At 45.9% G+C, this 20,670-nt stretch overlaps 2 protein-coding genes across 3 annotated transcripts in view; both read right to left on the bottom strand.

Moving 5' to 3' along the window:
- Positions 1-4,028, bottom strand: part of MAPK8IP1 (mitogen-activated protein kinase 8 interacting protein 1) — a 61,840-nt gene extending 57,812 nt beyond the window's left edge. For both annotated transcript variants that reach the window (XM_069968216.1, XM_069968217.1), the window contains exon 1: positions 3,943-4,028. In XM_069968216.1, the coding sequence (XP_069824317.1) occupies positions 3,943-4,028 (86 nt within the window). The remainder of the gene's footprint in view (positions 1-3,942) is intronic.
- A 10,046-nt stretch (positions 4,029-14,074) lies between these two features.
- CRY2 (cryptochrome circadian regulator 2) overlaps positions 14,075-20,670 on the bottom strand; it is a 30,494-nt gene continuing 23,898 nt past the window's right edge. The window contains exon 12 of the mRNA XM_069965335.1: positions 14,075-16,165. The gene's annotated coding sequence lies outside the window, so the exon portion shown is untranslated. The remainder of the gene's footprint in view (positions 16,166-20,670) is intronic.

Raw genomic sequence — 20,670 nt, 5'->3', positions numbered from 1 at the left:
GTCCGGAATTCCGCGCGGATTCCGCGCAGAATCCGCATTCCGCCCAAAGAATGTACATGTCAATTCTTTGGGCGGATTTCGCTAGAGGAATTCTATAGAAGGCAATGGGGTTTGAATTTTGCTGGTAATTCCGCTTGCATTCCGCTTGATTTCCGCGCAGATTCCGCTCAAATTCCGCCCGAATTCCGCTCAAATTCTGCCAGAGCAGAATAGGCGAGGAATTTCAAGCAGAAATCTTTCAGCTACAATTCCTCGAGAATTGCTCCGTGTGCAAGGGCCCTGAGTGTGTATTTCAGTAAGGGTCCAATTAGACAAAGCGATTTTTCGTTATTGATAAACGATCACAAGTGATCGCTTTTGGGAGCGACCTGAAATTGTTCACCATAACAGACATAACAATAGTTATTAACTGCTATCACAATTACAATCATTGCTACGTTTCCTCCTTTTGATCCCAGCAAATGAACAAACAATGTGTACATAGATTAGCGGACAATTAAAGGAGAAATCCGGCCAGACCCATAGCATGTGCTGGAGAGGGGAAGGATAAAAGAAATAACATGCGCTTACCTCCCCTGCCTCATACCACCGATCCAGTCCCCGGCCACTTCCTGGTCTGAGTGGGGACCCAGGTCGTGACATGTGAGGTTCACTTAGCAGTCAGTGGCCAAGGCGGGACCCCACTACGGCCGCTGACTGACTGAGCAGACCTGGGTCCCCGCTCACACAGGAAGATTTGATGCTGTGTTCAGTTATTTAGTTATATTGATATCAAAATCTGCGTCGGATCCTGTATGTGTGAACGCACACTTAACAAAGATTTTATGGTCAGCTCAAAAGATGCGATTAACGACACACCAAAGGTTTTTTCGATTGTTGCCTGCATACATACTGAAAGATTATCGCTTAAATTTTCCGTTAATGGTTGAAAACTGAATCGATTTGTCTAATAGGAGTGAGGCCAGCATGGTGACTCAATGGTTAGTACTGTATATGGTAGCATGGTGGCTCAGTGGTTAGTACTGTATATGATAGCATGGTGGCTCAATGGTTAGTACTGTATATGGTAGCATGGTGGCTCAGTGGTTAGTACCGTATATGATAGCATGGTGGCTCAATGGTTAGTACCGTATATGGTAGCATGGTGGTTCAATGGTTAGTACTGTATATGGTAGCATGGTGGCTCAGTGGGTAGTACTGTATATAGTAGCATGGTGGCTCAGTGGTTAGTACTGTATATGGTAGCATGATGGCTCAGTGGTTAGTACTGTATATGGTAGCATAGTGGCTCAATGGTTAGTACTGTATATGGTAGCATGGTGGCTCAGTGGTTAGTACTGTATATGGTAGCATGGTGGCTCAGTGGTTAGTACTGTATATGGTAGCATAGTGGCTCAATGGTTAGTACTGTATATGGTAGCATGGTGGCTCAGTGGTTAGTACTGTATATAGTAGCATGGTGGCTCAGTGGTTAGTACTGTATATGGTAGCATGGTGGCTCAGTGGTTAGCATTACTGGACTGAACCACAGGTCTGGTGTCAGTCACCTTCTTCCAAACCAAAGATTTGACTGGAGTGGCACTGCGCAGGTCCATCCACAGCTCCCCCTTTTCCATGATCGGGGAAGGTCCTTGGACCCCCTGAACATAGGAAATTTTTGTTGTTCATGTCGACATGTGGTTTTTAAACCCCTTTAAGAGCAGACATCCTGCTTATACATCCAGCAAAGGGGGCCCAGCACCATGGAGGTACTTATTCCAAGGACAGGCTTTCATAGCGTACACTTTTCCCTCCTCTCTATGAACGTGGCTATGCCATTTGTGCTCACTGTAAGCGATGTGCGAGGATGCCCATTAGTTCCACATGATGCCACCTTGCTTAAAAGTAAGACTGTGTGAAGAAGCAAAGAGTCTCCTTCCCCACCTGCCTCCTACTGCCACCCATATGGCTCCACTGCTACAGGACCAGAATAGAAGTGCCCTGTTGGGGATGCAAGGGGTGCCCAAATGTTCTTCTTCCCTAGGGGCCTAGAAGTCAATGGTATTAGAAGCGGCCCCCACTGTGCAGTATCACAGGATCCCTCTCCAGTTTCTCCATTTTGGTCTCCCAGTGCCTGGGCATTAATCTGGTAATGACCCCCCAGGAGGCGGTTGTGCCCGGATCATTGCATCCTGCCAGAGCTGCCGGTCATTATCACAGACTCTTTTAATTGCTCTATAGCCGAGGCCAGTCAGGCTGCAGTAACTCCTAGTGAAACGCATTCATCCAGCAAGGAAGCTATCAAGAGTTCTGGTGACAGCACAGAGCCGCAGGCTGCCTCATACCAGGAGCTGGTACACAGTGCCCATCCACTGCCCGCAGCACCAGGACATGGACACAAGTGCACCACACCAGCTATTCTTAGGCTCCTCAGCCTGGGCTGAACTACAAGTCCCAGCAAGCCATGCTTATATTGTTAGCCCCATGTTACCAACTATGTTACAGATAAACTGTGTCAATGAAGACAGGAGATTTAAGTGGCAGAAGAGACGGCAGATACAGGCAACCTGGTGGAACTACAAACCCCAGCATAACATCAGAGCAACAAAAGACACATATAAGATGCAAAGCTGCTTTGTGAAACATAGAACTACAAGTCACAGCACTCCATGTCATATCCTACATAAGATCCATAGCATAAAAAACATATTTGACGCATGCAACAGCTGTATGTTGCAGACACCCCTCCCTGTAGAAGAAGGTTGTCTGTGCTGCTGGGACTTGTAGTACCACCAGAGCTACATGTATTAGATTCAACATAATTTTATCAGCATGAACCACATACGGGGAATACATAAGAACCATAGGTCCCGGTAGACAAGTGTACCCTATAGACCACCATCTTGGTACACGCCTGGCACCACAGGAGCTTGCGGTTGGCACCACTAGCTTGCAGTATTGGGGTCCTAACTTTAGGTCCAGGCAGGAAGGCTTTCTTTACCTCTTTATAGAGTATATATATCATACACTTAATGGGAAATAAGATTCTACTACTCTAAATCTTGGGTTGAACTACAAGTCCCAAGCAGATTGGAATCATAATTATTTCAATTGCAAAAAACAAACTAACATAGCAGCCACAGCAAAGGGGAGGTAGACGGGAATTACGTCTGTATTAAAGGACTAGCTATTTCTCGGTGCTTCATTGGTGGAAGAACTACAAGTCGCAGCAAGCCCAGATTTAAAGGTTTGCGTTCTATCCATAGATGCAAACAGACTACGGTCCAATCCCATGAGCTGCATACTAATATGTGAACAATCACAACTGGAAAATATCCCTTGAAGGGCAGACATGACACATGACAGCCAGGGAGATCCTAAGCGGACCATTCTTGATCGATTGGGTGGCCACAGATATGAAGACGGATGGTTCTGCCCAGTCCACAGTCATATGGTGGTCAGTTTTTGTTATTATAGATCAACAACCATCAAGCAATAATGTCCTATGGGGGGTGGAACCAGGTGACAGATTCACACTTTAACCCCATGTATGTGCAGGAGGCACTCTAACCTCCAGTGACTTGCCAGGCCTCCCCTATATTCTCCCCACACCTGTTAACCTGGGTGCAATGTTACACCGACCAGATCTCTTTAACCCCTTCTCTTCTGCTGCTCTGCATGCAGCCTATATACCCCACTGTACATAAATACGACACCCAAATATAAGGGGCTGGAGGCAGAGAAATACACAGCAATGGGCTCTATGATTGATGGATAAGACGTATGCACATACACATAGTGTATATAGATATATGGAGGCAATGAGGCCATTTCTATTTCTATCTCCTTGCCTAGAAGCAGTGCACACAGGAGACAGAGCCCAGGAGGTGCTTGCAGAATAAGCAGCACCCCTCCCCCACCCCTGGGAGAGCAGAGCTCATAGCACATAGCCAGAAAGGGTACCTGAAATGTGGGGGTGATGCCAGGTGCAGCCCCAGGAAGGGAGAAGAGCCAGCTGGGGTAGTGCTTGCCTTTTCTCTCTCCGCCATTCTGTCTCTGAGATGCTCAGCCCTGAACAGGGAGAGGGAGGAGGGGGAGAAGAGGAGGAGGAGGAGGAGATGCTGACAGGTAGCAGAGGAGGAGGAGGACCAGGTTGAGAGCAGAGGAAGAGGGTGACAGGTGGGTGTAGAAGATGATGACACATATACTATGTATTATATATCACATTATTATCACTCTGCTTTGGGGGGGGGGGGGGGGGGGGTGCTGAGGTTGTTACATTGTATCCAAAAAATACAAACATAATAAACATATACAGGAATAATCTATAGAAACCATTGAGTCTCCCTCACCTTGGGCTGATCATCTACTACTATCATAACCCAACTTTCCCAGGCACCAGAATGGATGTAGGGATGAGTCACCTATACCCAGAAGATTTAGGCTGGATTTATATCATGTTTGCGGTATCTGTCCATACTATAGATTATGGCAAGAACGACAGAGAAATGCACAGAAGCCTATGATCCAGCAGATCAATGAAGCCAGCATATGGCAAATGTAGATAAAGATGGATTTATCAGTCGCTCTTACATTTCTGTACCTTTTGAAGGGGGAGAGGGGGGGGGGGGGGTGATAAGTGCAGACCACCGTGACTTTTTGTTTTAAGAAAAAAAAAACAAAACATTGGTTTTCCCTCCATTGCTTTAAATAGACGAAAAATAAATGTGCGTTTTAGAGATGAGCGTGACTCGAGCATGTTTGAATACTCGGCGTTGGAATACTGGGGGCTAACCAAGTTGGATGCAGCCAATGCTATACACAGAGAACAGGTCATAAAGGAAAGACTGAGATTTCTCCTCTTTTCAAATGCATTCCTGGCTTTGGCTTTTAATAATCTGAAAGTGAGACAGAGAAAAAATATAATGGGAAGATTTGCACCTTGTTCTGTGGTTTGGACCCACTCCTGGTTCTGGCAGAAACACTAAGCAAAATGAGGACCAAATACTGTGGGGAGATACAGTGGTGCCTTGGATTACGAGCATAATTCGTGCCGGGACTGTGCTTGTAATCCAAATCCACTCTTAAACCAAAGCATAAGAAATCATAGAAATGCTGACAGTTGGTTCCACACCCCAAAAATAATGATTTATTATTCTGAATAACATGTAAAACAGATGAAACAAACATTCAGAAACAGCAGAATATGTGATATTATAAGTTACTGTACAGTAATGGAGAGGATGGGGCACACAAGGGCGGACAGAGACTGCATGGAGCAGGAAGGAATGAGCAGGGCAGATGTGGGCACAGTATAGCAGCACTCACTGTCCGGGGAGGGAGGGGTTACAGCTATGGAGAGATAGTCCTGTCCCCTGATGTAAGCCCCAGCCTGAAGTGGATCTGCTATGATTTGGAAGGTGAGGGAGACTTTCTGGGTCAGAGTACAGAGCTGTAGACCCCGCTATGCAGACCATACCCCTCCCCCACTCCCCCTCCCACCCAGTACAGGGAGCTCTTAAATCAAAGCAATGCTCTTAAACCAAGTCATAATTTAGAAAAACTGTGAGCTCTTAAACCAAAATGCTCTTAAACCAAGGTACCACTGTATATCAAACTGGTGTAAAATAGAATTGTCTTAGTTGCCATTAGCAACCAATCAGATTCCAACTTTCATTTTTCAAAGAATCTGTGAGGAATGAAAGGTGGAATCTGATTGGTTGCTAGGGGCAACTAAGACAATTCTACTTTACACCAGTTGGATAAATCTCCCCGTGTGTCCATATAACCTTAGGGCTCTATTACACTGGCCAGTTATCAGCTAGTGATCAACCCGCAGAACAAGCATTTTCCAGCTGATGGGCCCGTTCTGACCTGAAGACTGAGAATCATTGGCCGTCAGCTGCACATCTGCCTGTGTAATAGGAGATGTGTAGCTGACAGCTCATGGGCAACTATTCACAATATCCCCTAGACTAGGGCTACACTACAACTGTGGCCATGACGAAGATCGCCATTCTGTCACGCTGCTGTATTTCATCCAATATAAGGGAACTGGACCATGTTGCCACCTGTAAGTGGCCACAACTGTGACCCAGAACTAGCCAGCAATCTGGACTATTAACTTAAAAGGATTGTCCGAGAAAACATAAGAAAGGAGAGCTAAACTTACCAGCGTTGCCTGGGTTCCTCTATTCCCTCTTCCTTATGCTGTCCATACACATTAACTGTCAGGATGTATCTATTCCTCCTGACTTCCCCGTATACATGCATGCTTGGGTAAGCGTACACGTTAATTTCAATGGGGAGAAGGGAATAAGCTGCTGCCAGACGTCTAGCGGCAGCTTATCTCCTGTGGTTAGAATGTTATATGTATATACTGTACACTACCCACAAAAAGTTAGGGATATTTGGCTTGCAGGCGAAATTTATGAAAAAGTAAAACGTTCTCGGTCCAGTGATATTATATCATGAAAGTAGGGCATTTAAGTAGAAAATAATGATTTCCTTATCTTATTGAATCAAAAGCCGACACCAGTGGTGGGTATACCCCAACAAATATTGTTACTGTCCCAATAACTTGTCACATGGCCTTGAGCATCAATTACAGCTTGACAGCACAGTCTCATGCTGTTTACAAGTCGCTTTATTGTCTGCTGAGGCATGGCAGCCCACTCTTCTTGAAGGGCGGCCCTCGGGTTATTGAGGTTCTGGGGTACAGAGGTATAAGCCTCTACACAGCGATTTAGCTGATCCCATAGTTTTTCTGTGGGATTCAGGACTGGAGACAGTGCAGGCCACTCCATGTGATGCCCCCCCAGTCTCCAGCAGCCACTCCATGCAATGCCCTTCAGTCTCTAACAGACGTTTCCTGATGACGCGACCTCAATGGAGCATTGTCCTCCATGAAGATGACATTAGGCCTGTGTTGTTTATGCACACCTGCCCACACTGTAACACTACCACCACTAGACACACCTACTCACACTGTAACACCACCAGCACTAGACACACCTGCCCACACTGCAACACCAGCACTAGACACACCTGCCCACACTGCAACACCAGCACTAGACACACCTGCCCACACTGTAACACCATTAGACACACCTGCCATCACTGCAACACCACCACTAGACATACCAGCCCACACTGCAACACCACCACTGGTTACAACTTCTCACATTGTAACACCACCACTAAACACATGCCCACACTGCAACACCACCATTAGACACACCTGCCCACACTGTAATACCACCACTGAACACACCTTACTGATACACTGTAACATCACCACCACTAGACATAACTGCCCACACTGCAACACCACCACTAGACACACCTGCCCACACTGCAACACCACCAGCACTAGACACACCTGCCCACACTGCAACACCACCACCACTAGACACACCTGCCCACACTGCAACACCAGCACTAGACACACATGCCCACACTGTAACACCATTAGACACACCTGCCATCACTGCAACACCAGCACTAGACACACCTGCCCACACTGTAACACCACTACTAGACACACCTGCCCACACTGTAACATCATTAGACACACCTGCCATCACTGCAACACCACCACTAGACACACCTGCCCACACTGCAACACCACCACTGGTTACAACTTTTCACATTGTAACACCACCACTAGACACACCTGCCCACACTGCAACACCACCATTAAACACACTTGCCCACACTGTAACACCACCACCACTAGACACACCTGCCCACACTGTAATACCACTGAACACACCTTACTAATACACTGTAACATCACCAACACTGTAACATCACCACCACTAGACATAACTGCCCATACTGTAACACCACCACTAGACACACCTGCCCACACTGCAACACCACCACTAGTTACACCTTCTCACATTGTAACACCACCACCACTAGACACACCTGCCCACACTGTAACACCACCACTAAACACACCTTACTGGTACACTGTAACACCACCACCACTAGACACACCTGCCCACACTGTAACACCACCACTACTAGACACACCTGCCCACACTGTAACATCACCACCACTAGACACACCTGCCCACACTGCAACACCAGCACTAGACACACCTGCCCACACTGTAACACCACCACTAGACACACCTGCCCACACTGTAACACCAGCACTAGACACACCTGCCCACACTGCAACACCACCACTAGTTACACCTTCTCACATTGTAACACCACCACCACTAGACACACCTGCCCACACTGTAACACCACCACTAAACACACCTTACTGGTACACTGTAACACCACCACCACTAGACACACCTGCCCACACTGTAACACCACCACTACTAGACACACCTGCCCACACTGTAACATCACCACCACTAGACACACCTGCCCACACTGCAACACCAGCACTAGACACACCTGCCCACACTGTAACACCACCACTAGACACACCTGCCCACACTGCAACACCACCACTGGTTACAACTTTTCACATTGTAACACCACCACTAGACACACCTGCCCAAACTGCAACACCACCATTAAACACACTTGCCCACACTGTAACACCACCACCACTAGACACACCTGCCCACACTGTAATACCACTGAACACACCTTACTAATACACTGTAACATCACCACCACTAGACATAACTGCCCATACTGTAACACCACCACTAGACACACCTGCCCACACTGCAACACCACCACTAGTTACACCTTCTCACATTGTAACACCACCACCACTAGACACACCTGCCCACACTGTAACACCACCACTAAACACACCTTACTGGTACACTGTAACACCACCACCACTAGACACACCTGCCCACACTGTAACACCACCACTACTAGACACACCTGCCCACACTGTAACATCACCACCACTAGACACACCTGCCCACACTGCAACACCAGCACTAGTTACACCTTCTCACATTGTAACACCACCACCACCACTAGACACATCTGCCCACACTGTAACACCACCACTGAACACACCTTACTGGTACACTGTAACACCACCACCACTAGACACACCTGCCCACACTGTACCACCACCACTGAACACACCTTACTGGTACACTGTAACATCACCACCACTAGACATACCTGCCCACACTGCAACATCACCACCACTAGACATACCTGCCCACAATAATACCACCACTAGACATACCTGCCCACACTGTAACATCACCACCACGAGTTACACCTTCTCACACTGTAACACCACGAGACACACCTGCCCACACTACAACACCACCACTAGTTACACCTTCTTACACTGTAACACCACCACCACTAAACACACCTGCCCACACTGCAACACCCCCACTAGACACACCTGCCCACACTTTAACACCACCACCACTAGAAACACCTTACTGGTACACTGTAACACCACCACAAGACACACCTGCCCTGTACACTGTAACACCACCACCACTAGACACCTGTCCACACTGTAACACCACTAAACACACCTGCCCACACACCACCAAAGGCAACAGTGACTGATGCAGAACTCTCTCCTTGACATCTCCAACATTGTTGGCGGTCATCATTTCCGCTCAGCACGAGTGAACTTTCATCAGTGAACAGCACTTTGTCCACAGTAGGAGCGCGCTATGCATCAGCCATTGTTCGTGATGATGTTACAGAAGAGGCTCAGAACTCTGTACCTCAGAGCCTCAATGACCTGAGAGTCACCATGTGTCAGCAGACAATAAGTGACTTGCTGTAATTGATGCTCAGGAGTAAATGCCAAGTTACGGGGACATTGACATCATTTTTGGGGGTATACCCATCCCTGGTGTTGGCTTTTGTTTCAATAAATTCTTTGAGATGAGGAAATCACAATTGCTGCTTCTACTTAAATGCCCTACTATCATTTTATAATATCACTGGAGCTGGAACTGCCTACGTATTTCCATAAATTTCACCCACAAGCCAAATATCTGTTTAGTGAGTTGTGTATATGTGAGTGGCTATCTGTATCTGGTGTGACCTCCTTATTCAGCAATAATTGCATCAGAACATTTCTGATAATTATTGATTAGTCCTTCACATCGGCTTGGAGGAATTTTGAACCATTCCTTCATATGCAAAAGCTTTACCTCTGCTATGGTGACGGTGACCATAAAGGTGATGTTACTTTGGGTAAAAACATTGTAACAGCCTTGTATCTGCATCTGGAAGAAGGAATGGAATGCTGGCAGCAGGCCTAAGAGGACAGCACCTTGAACTTACATCGCAGCCACAATACAGACACAAGAAAGAGACACTGTTATATAAACAATTTATGTTGTGCCAGCCTGACTGCGCAGGACAGGAAACTGCTGACCATCTATGGATTGACCTATGAGTGTGATATGTATGTGTCTTGTGACTTGAAACCCCGCCTGTATTGAAAGTTTATATATTTCATGTGAAACCAAATAAAGCATGAGAGTGCACTCCGAACTCAGCTGAGAGAGGTGGTTATACAGTCTTTTTGCCTGGTGTCATGTCCTCGTCGCTAGCGCTCAGCTTACTTAACTTGGACAGGGATAGTCACTTGGGAATGAGGCAGATAAAAAGCAAATCTCCCTTATCACTACGTCGGCAGTTTCTCCCATGAACTCTTCATGTTAGGGCCTTCCATGACAGTGCCATTCCAAAAATTTAATTTTATTCTTCTTTGAACCATTCTTTGGAAGACTTGTTTGCTTTGGGTCATTTTCATGCTACATGGTCCACATTCTCCCAAGTTTCAGCTCATCAACGGATGTCCTGACTAGAGATGAGCAAACCCAGACGTGCAGCATTTAATTCCTGTTGGCTGCAGAAGTTTGATGCAGCCCTAGGGTGTGCTGGAAAACATGGATACAGCCTATGGCAATGGCAGTCCATCCAGGCCCATACCATGATACTACCGCTACTCTGTTTCACAGATGGTATCAGATGAGGTTTTTATGCTGGAATACAGGGTTTTCCTTTCTTCAAACATAACTTATTTTCATGTAAATGGGCATACTCTATTTTGGAATTATCCCTTCAAAAACATTCTTCCAATAGCCTTCTGGCTTGTCCAGCAAACTGCAGACAGGCAGCAATGTTCTTCTTGGCGAGATGTGGCTTTGTAACCCTGCCATTGACACCATTGTATTTCAGTGGGTTTATGATCTATAAAATTTAAGGAGTTAGCCGGGATAAGAAAAAGCACAGCTTTCTTGGAAACACAGCACCACCCCTGTGCCCAGGTTGTGAGTGGCATTACAATTCAGCTTCATTCACTTCAATAGAACACAGCTATAACAGCACACCCAAAGGTCCAAACCAGAGCGTGCCACATTTAATTACCGAGGGCAGAAGTAGTAGGATGCCATAGGTTGTGTCCATGTTTTCCAGGACTCCCTAAGGCTGCATCCAACTTCTTCGGCCACTAGTAATCAAATGTTGACTGCTTGGGTTCCCCAAGTGTGCTCTGGGTTCACTCACCTCTAGTGAATTTATACAGAAAACTTATAAGCAAGTGAGAAGCGAACTTTGAGCACGCTTGGGCTCATCCAATCCCGATCGCACTGCATTCAATTACCAGTTGCTGAAGAAGTTGGATGTAGCCCTAAGGAGTCCTGGAAAACATGGATACAGCCATAGGCCACCAATAATCAAATGCAGATCGTTTGAGTGAACCAAATGTGCTCCAGGCTCACTCATCTCTAATGTTTTATACTGCTGTCTGCTTCAGTTTTTGTCATGGAATAGGAATTTGAAGGAGATTTTCTTCTTGAAACAGCGCCACTCTTTTGCATTGGACGCCTCTGGTATTGCAGCTCAGTGAACATGTACTAAAAAAGTAAGCAATTGTGGGCCTGGAAATGCATCAACATACAGCATTAGCCCACGCTAGTTCTGAACGCTAGGGAATTGGGAGTTGTGAATTTGCTCTGGCTTCCCATCCTGGAGAGATTAATAAACTAAAAGCAAATTGCTGGAAGGGAAGCGCTACAAAGCAACTACATGTTTTGTTTCATCTGCAGTACTATGTGCAAAGGCAGCACATAGTAACAACCAACCATACTGAGAGATCCCCTTTACATTAACCTGGTAACATGATCCTAGGGCTGGGACCCTATGAATAGGGGATAACTATTGGGCCTTCTTTGAATGATAGCGCAATAACACACAGGACACGGTATCAGGCTGATTAAAAGACATTTATGGTACAAACAGGGTCATATTTACATACAGCTTGTGTAGAATTTACACATAAAATTGCTCATGTCACCCCCCCCCCCCCATAATCACAAGTAATATGAACCCCTGATCTGCAGGAAGACTATGCCTTCAGGGAGTCTCTGAGGAAACCATGATACTAGAAACTGTGCCGTAAACTACTACTACAATGCTAAAGACGGGTCATTGTCTTCATTCTGTATGTGACTCCCATCATGCCTCTGGATCAGCAGCTTCCAACCTGTGCTATAGAAGTACAACTCCCATCATGCCCTGGTAGCTGTAGGCCGATACACCTTAAAGTAATACAGACCCCACAGTATATCTGCCACACAGGAGCCTATAAAATGTCCATATGCAGACACAGCTGCTAATGCCGGTTTTGGTTGCCGTGGAAACACCCCAGGCGTGGCTGGGTTCCGTCCATGGGCCCAAGTCTAACTTAATAAGGCTCATGCAAGGAACCTGCTGATGTATGGGACAACCGCCAACCTGACCTTCTGTTGGCAGCTTCAGTGCAGACTATGTGTCTCCATGGTAACAGACTAAAAGCAATTTAAGCCATTAACAAACCTTGATGTGTATTTTCGGTATGGTGGTGTTGAAGTGTACCGTCATCATAAAAAAAAAAAACTTTTGACACGTCAAAGACACTTTCGATCGGTCTGGGTCTGAGTGTTCAGGCCTGTACCCATGGTGAGAACGAGTGCTAAGGATGATCCTCTCTCGCATCTGTGTCACAATAAGTCGGGCTCCTAATGTAAGTCTATGGAGCCTGACTCTTTCTGAAACACAGCAGATGCGGAGACTCTCTCCACGCTCATTCTTTCAATTAGTATAGGTTTGAACAGTCGGCCTCAGACAGATCAAAACTTTTGGCATGACAGGTACACTTTAAGGGTTTTTAGCGTTGCCTCGGGAGTCGAGCTTTCTCTATACTTGGTGGATGCTGGCTTCTCTACAGCCCCACCCCAGAGCGGTCTCGGATGCCAGCTAATAAACTCTCATGTCAGTGGTATTTAGAGAGTTAGAGGCTATGTTATTGGTGGTTTGGGGGTCAGACTGACTTCCCCTGCAAAATTATCACAAGAAACCAATATGATGTCATGGGAGCCTGTGGCCTCTATAAGGCCTCTGTGGCTGCCATGACAGATCTACTCTTACAACCTGCCACAGAGTGCTAATTAAAGGGGTTATCCAGAGCTACAAAAACATGGCCACTTTCCCCCTACTGTTGTCTCCAGTTTGGATGGGGTTTTAAAACTCAGTTCCATTGAAGTAAATGGAGCTTAATTGCAAACTGCACCTGAACTGGAGACAACAGTAGGGGGGAAAGTGGCCATGTTTTTGTAGCGCTGGATAACCCCTTTAAATGGATTTGTACTGAATTGATCTGTATGGGCAACTGAATTATTCCTCATTTGAGTTCACATAGGTAGACTGGAGAAAATGTAAAAAAAAAAAAAAAAAACCTTTAAAAATGTGTAATTGCTATGTGTTGAATTAGATGAACTATTAAAATGTAAGGTTACTGGGGGTAATGGGGATTAGAATTAGTTGATTATTCTTTGAAGTAGTAAAACCTAAAACACGTAAATAAATAAATAAATATAAATAGGTTAGTGTGGCACTGAAGAAGATAACGTGTTAGTTTTACCGTATGGTTAAAGCGACTGTACCACCAGGCCCAGGCTGAAGCACTGGAGGCGGGCCGACCCACCCTTAGTGGGAAGAAACTCCAGCCCCTCCATGACGTGACTCCATTAGAATCAATGGAACCCTATTATAGAGGGGCTAGGGTTTCCTCCCACTAAGGGTGGGTCGGCCCGCCTCCAGTGCTTCAGCCTGGGCCTGGTGGTACAGTCACTTTAAAGGTGTAAACCCCCTCAAATTTGAAAGAAAAATTTTTTTTGATTAATTGTACCCCACAAATAATGTTAATCACAAACATTTAATAAAACGGGATGAAGAAACAAAATTGGCCACATCCTCAAGGGGTTAATCCTGCAGTCTCCTACTGACTCACATTTGTCTCCTACTATAAGCTAACATACCTCTGGTTAGCCTGTAGTACAGAACAGATACAAGGGAGTAGCACTGCAAGTTTAGACTACACAATGCTTGTTGTCTGTTACCATGGAAACACTGAAAATTTTAAGGGGTATTCTTGCAAAATCTTTCAGATCTAGTGGCAGAATTTTATATAGATTTATTTGTAATTTACTTCTATTTAAAAATCTCAAGTCTTCCAGTACTTATCAGCTGCTGTATGTCCTGCAGGAAGTGGTGTATTCTTTCCAGTCCGACAAAGTGCTCTCTGCTGCCACCTCTGTCCATGACAGGAACTGTCCACAGCAATATCTGACACCAGTTGTTTTGAAAGATTTTTTTTTTTTCTGAAGTACCCCTCTAAAACAGAGGAAATTGGTAATCAACAAGTTTGCTTGGTGGAAGTGTACAGAGCCTTTCACAAGGAGTGAGCTGCATATGTCCAGCCATGCTGTACAGCAAAAGAGACTCTCATTCACCAGTTATGCTTACTGTTGGGATAAAAGTAGCAAAGTTATAACTCCACATATAATAAACATCTTTCCAATCTGCTCAGAACAATCTATAACAAAGATGACCAGTCTCTGGGATTAACCAATGTCAGAAAATTTGCATCTACACCGATCAACCATAACATTAAAACCAGCTGATGTAAATAACATGGATCATCTGGTGACAATGGCGGCTATCAAGGATAGGATATATAGGGCAACAATAACCAGTCAGTTAATGGTAAAAGCAGCTCTGACAAAGCTGGCCTGATCCCACAGAACAGCTTCTGTAGAGCAAACTGCTGAAAAACTTCCTGGCAGCTTGTTATGTAGCCAAAGACTGGTTAGGGCGCCTATGCTGACCCATCCACCGTTAAGTGTCTATAATGGGCATAGTGGCCTGGTCTGATGACTGATGATTTACATCATATGGACGGACGGATCATCACTTATTGGGGGGAGAGATGGCAACAGGATGAAGTATGGCAAAAAGACAAGATGGCGGGGGGAGTGTGATGGGCAATGTCCTGCTGGAGACCTTGCGTGTTGCCATCATGTGGATGTTAGTGTAACATGTACCACCTACCTGGTTATGGCTGATCTGTGTATAAGTGTGTATATAACAGGGAAGTGCATGAACCGCAATTCTCTAAGAAAAAACAAAACTTTACCCAAAGTGAGGGAATAGATAATAAACATCTGACGGTGAGAAGTCTGGTTCATACCCACTAAAGTCATTTTGCTCTTATATCTATGACTTTGCCATGTGACTGGAGGGGCCCGGGTAGGACTCTTTTACCTTCTTCCAATACCATAATTGTCTATCGTATCTCACGTCTGGAGCAACCAAATGGAAAACAATATTCTACAGAGAACATCGCCACCTAGTGGCAATACTATAAAGAAATAGTATAAGCACATGCTTGTAGTGATTACATACTAAGGCTTTTCAGCCTGTCTCACTGTAGTATTATATATACTTATATAATATTATATGCTGAGTATCCCTTTAATCCTGAAGCATACCCCATGGCTCTACATGAGTTATTCGTCAGAGCTGGAGGAACGCTAGGACAGCCGCTCAGATTTAGTAACATAGACATGATATGCATTGAAGATAGGACATTTTCACCCGGTCAGAGGAGTGGGTGTCCATAAGCTTGAGTGTGCTACAATCACTTCTCTCACTGAGAAGCAAACATACTATATATGATATTAGCGCCCCAACAGGCGAGTGATGGAACATTCGTAGAAGCTCCATTTCACAATTTATACACAAATGATAATGTCCATCATTGATCTGCTTATTCACAAGTTTCACCCTTTGGTTTATTGCAGTCCCGGTAAGACAGTTCTGGAGTATAGGACCGGGTGAGGGGACAGTCACAGTGTCCGTCTTCTGTACGACAAAGCATGCACTGTGAGGAGGAAGAAAAGACAATGTGGTTACTAGAGACGTCCGCCGGCAGCACTATGAAAGGCACAGTACACAATTTATATCCGGCCCTTAGGCGTCACGAGCTGATAGCTAAAGGGAATCTGTCAGCTCTATATCATGCTCAGAGCTGCAGATATTGGCAGCTCTGGATTTGTTTCCAGTACTCATCCCATCAACACAACACCTGGGCTGCAATACCAGGAAAAACCACTACCAAATGTATGGCAGTGTGACTGTTAAAAGGAGACCTGACGCTCTTTAATCAATCAGCTGATCATGGGGAGTAGGGATGGTCCGAACCTGCCGAGGTTCGGGTTCGTATGAACCCGAACGCTCGGCATCAGATTCCCGTTGTCTGCCACCTCCGTGGAGCGGGCGGATCCAGCGGGAGTAACGCCTGGAAAACTGGGATACAGCCTATGGCTATGGCTGTATCCCAGTTTTCCAGGTGGTCCGCCCGCTCCACGGAGCGGGTAGAATGCGGGAATCATTACCGAGGGTTCGGGTTCGTACGAACCCGAACCGAACTCTGTTCGGACCATCCCTAATGGGGAGACCAGGAGTCAGACCCACACCAACAGGATATTGACGGTTAATGCTATTAGGTCCGGGAAAAGCTACATATGGTCTCAATGGGAGGTCATCAATATGGGAGCTGCTAATCGGACAGGGATCATTCTTCTGTTCATTTAGCAGACACCTAAAGTGTACCTATTGTTTTAAAAAAACTTTGACATGTCAGAGTGTTCAGACCCATACCCATACCCACTGGGAGACAGAGCGGAGATGGGATCGGGCAGCTGCAGTCTTCTGCCGGCTTGTTCTCCCGATCAGACCCGGGCCGATCAAAACTTTTGACATGTTTCTATGACATGTCACATGTTTTTTAAAAATGACAGTGCCCATTTAAGGTTTGTCACTCAGCTTTCCAGAGACCATGAGCTTGTTTTAGAGGTTTCCTCACCAATGGGAGCTTGGTCCCATCCACTACTATAAAACTCCCTTTAGGTTCCTGGTGGGGGGATTCCAGATTAGTCAGTATAGAGAGGGTGGTCCTGCTGAAGTATAAGAGGCCAGGTCCCCTAGCATTACTGCTATAAGCACTATACAGTGGTGCCTTGGTTTACAAGCATAATTTGTTCCGGGACTGTCCTTGTAATCCAAATCCAAAGCAACCAAAGCAAATTTTCCCATAAGAAATCACTGATATGCAGACAATTGGTTCCACACACCAAAAATAGTGATTTATTATTCTAAACAACATGTAAAACAGATGAAACATTCAGAAACAGCAGAATATGTCATATTATGTGAAGTTACTGTACAGTAATGGAGAGGATAGGAAACACAAGGACGGACAGAGACTGCAGGGAGCATGAAGGAATGAGCAGGGCAGATGTGGGCACATACATGCAGTGCTCTGTCTGGGGAGAGCTGGGGTTACAGCTATGGAGAGATTACCTCCACAATCCTGTCCCCTGATGCAAGCCCCAGCCTGAAGTGGATGTACTATGATTTAAAAGGTGAGGGAGACTTCCTGGGTCAGAGTACAGGGCTGTAGACTCCGCTATGCAGACCATGCCCCTCCCCCACTCGAGCTTCCACCCAGTACAGGGAGCTCCTAAACCAAAGCGATGCTCTGAAACCAAGTCACAATTTTGAAAAACTGTGAGTTCTTAAACCAAGTTACTCTTAAACCAAGGTACCACTGTATTGCGTTTTGCACTGAAGATTTGTTCAGTAAACTATTTAACTTGTTTAAGAACTTATATCTATAAGAACTAATATCTATTTTACCTTTACAAACCCCAGTGTCAGTATACCCGGGGGTGTGCATACCACAAGGTCTTTAGGAGCAACAAACTTCTAGAAATATAAGGCCGTCTAAGCCAGCGTGTTTGAAGCAGCACTGTATTCACTCCGCCACCCCCACCGGTATCGTCTGTTTGATGTTCCTAAGGATGAGGAGGGCGAGGAGGAAGGAGAGGCATCACAGGACTAGGGCACAGACGCTCTAGGCCATGCTTCACTGACTCGGTGGCTGCTGCAGATTAAGGGTACAAACACACACACCGTATATGCAGCAGATCTGATGGTGCAGATTTGATGCTATGTTCAGTTGTTTAGATCTAATCTGCTAGTCCGTAATCCGTAGTGCAGCCTGTGACCGTGGACCCGCGGCCCGCACTACCAATGTGCATCTTTAGTGCTCAGTGCTTCACGGAGCACTACATTGCGGCTTCATTAGTGTAGCAATCTGTGCCGTAAAATGCGATCCGCATTACAACATGTCCTTTTTTTTTTTTTGGCGACACAGATCGCAGCCCCGTACACACGTACAGATGTGTGAACAGGGCCATTACCATATGTTCTATGTACTGTCCGTGTGAATGTAGCCTTACTCTTATCAAAATGGATGGTACCAGCGGTGTAGGGGGTTCGGTTGGTGGATACAGTGACGCTTTAACGCCTTTCCATAAGTAAGAACCAGTGGAGCCTGAAATGCATTGGCAGCCTTATTCTGTGTTTTTTTATGCAGCTTCAAGATGTGAACAGTACCTAAAATGGTCTTTCCAGTAATAACCATATGTGAAGCCATCGCAGTGCTGCCATCTAGTGTTTAAGGTTTGCAAAAGCCTAAAGCTGTCTGCACTCCCTGTTAGTCAGAGCACTGATACCTGACAGCGCTTCATTGCAGCCACTTAATATGAGGCGACATCATAAATTGTGCTCAGCATTTTTGTTGGCGTACATGATTCTGCTGAGCTGTCCTGATACAAATCATCCTTCGTTTCATCTCTTAGTGCCTGGTGCAGGATCCGCTGTGCAGCCAGTACTGCCAGTGCAGAGAACTACTCTTTTTGTTACAAATGATTGCTTATCTCTCCTCATTTATCACATATCCAAAGAAAATGTCTGATAGATCCAGGCCCCACATCTATCAAGATAGTAGGGCACAACCTCCCAACATGGGAAGCTAAGCTGACTGTTTTGTGCAGTTTGCATAGCTCCCATTAATGTTAATAGGAGTCACGTAAACAGCGTAGCACTGGAAGTCATGTTGGTCTACTTTCCCAGATAGCGATGAGCTGAAGAGATCTTCTAGTGACCAGGGCTGGGTGCTTAATCAAATATTTTCAAATAATTAAAGAGGACCTGTCAGCCAGGATGCCATGGTGGAGCCCGCCCAGCCCCCCCCCAATGGAGACCAGTATACGTAACCCTCCGTAGAAGTCCCGCTCCTGGATCCGGTCCCTGGGTGTAGAAATCACCTGGGTGGGTCGGGTGGAGAAATCACCTGGGTGGGTCAGGCGGTCTCCGCCATGGCATCACGGCTGACAGGTTCCCTTTAAGAGTCCCCATTAAAAAAAAGCTGTCTGTCTGCAGGGGGAGCCAGCTATCAGCTGCCTCCCCCTGCGGACCGCACAGCCAGCCAGAGTCTGTATATACTGTAGTAGTGCAGTGTCTGAATATACTGTGCAGGCCTTGGGGCTGTATGTACAGACACCGCACTGTCACAGTACATAGAGACACTGGCAGCTCTCCTCTCCTTACCTGTAGGGAGGATCAGGGATAGATACATTGGGGATTTAGCAAGGGAAAAAAAAAAATTGAGATGTAAATTTTTGCCCATATTGACCTGGCCTACTAGTGACCCAGCAGCACTGGACATCAGGACAGACATAGATATATACCAGGCAATGTGTTATGAACTGTGAGAAGTGCGTCCCTGAGGACCTCCACTCAAATCCCAGCCTCAGCTGTGAGCAGTACAGAACACCATTGTGCAGGAGATCTCGCTCCCACGTGATGTGCTGCAGTATATGCAGACGCCTATCTGAATGCTCCCATTGCAGCCCCCCCCGGTTTATTATGACCCTGTGGCCTTATAGATGTATTGCTACTAAAGAGAGCTAGAGACCCACAATGTACCTAAAGTAGCCCCTACATACCCACGATGCCTCTGGCTTGCAGAAAGAAGAGGGGGTAGAGTCTCATCACTGCCTAAGATCACCAAGTGATCAGTGACACTGATCTTCTCTCCCCCAAGTCACACTATTATATGAGATACAGCTTCAGTCTGTCTCCGTTTCTTTCTGTTACTGAAGCTTTTACACACAGGACAGCAGTGTCAGTCTAAATCACACAGGACACTCTAGAGACAAGCAGTGCGAGTCAGGGGAGGGTTATATCTCAACTACTATATCACTGCTGCTCTGGTCCCTCAAAAAGGGGAACAAACTATCTTCAGCAGCATTCTGTGAATGGAAGACATACATTGCAAAAAAGGAGTGTGGAGCTGGTTGGCCAGGAGGGATATGATAGGTTATAACATAATCCTGTAGTTTTCTGGTGGTCTGTTCACATGACCCAGTTACAGTAATGAAATGTATGGAAGAAGCTGAGCTGGGATGAAATAAATGACACTGCAGGAATACAGGGAATGCATTAGGGCCTGTTCACACTACAGAATCGGCGTTGAAA

This window comes from Dendropsophus ebraccatus, chromosome 4, assembly GCF_027789765.1.
Source record: "Dendropsophus ebraccatus isolate aDenEbr1 chromosome 4, aDenEbr1.pat, whole genome shotgun sequence".
In the NCBI taxonomy this organism is placed as follows: domain Eukaryota; kingdom Metazoa; phylum Chordata; class Amphibia; order Anura; family Hylidae; genus Dendropsophus; species Dendropsophus ebraccatus.
Note: the sequence above shows the minus strand (reverse complement) of the source record. Positions and strands in the feature narration are given on the sequence as shown.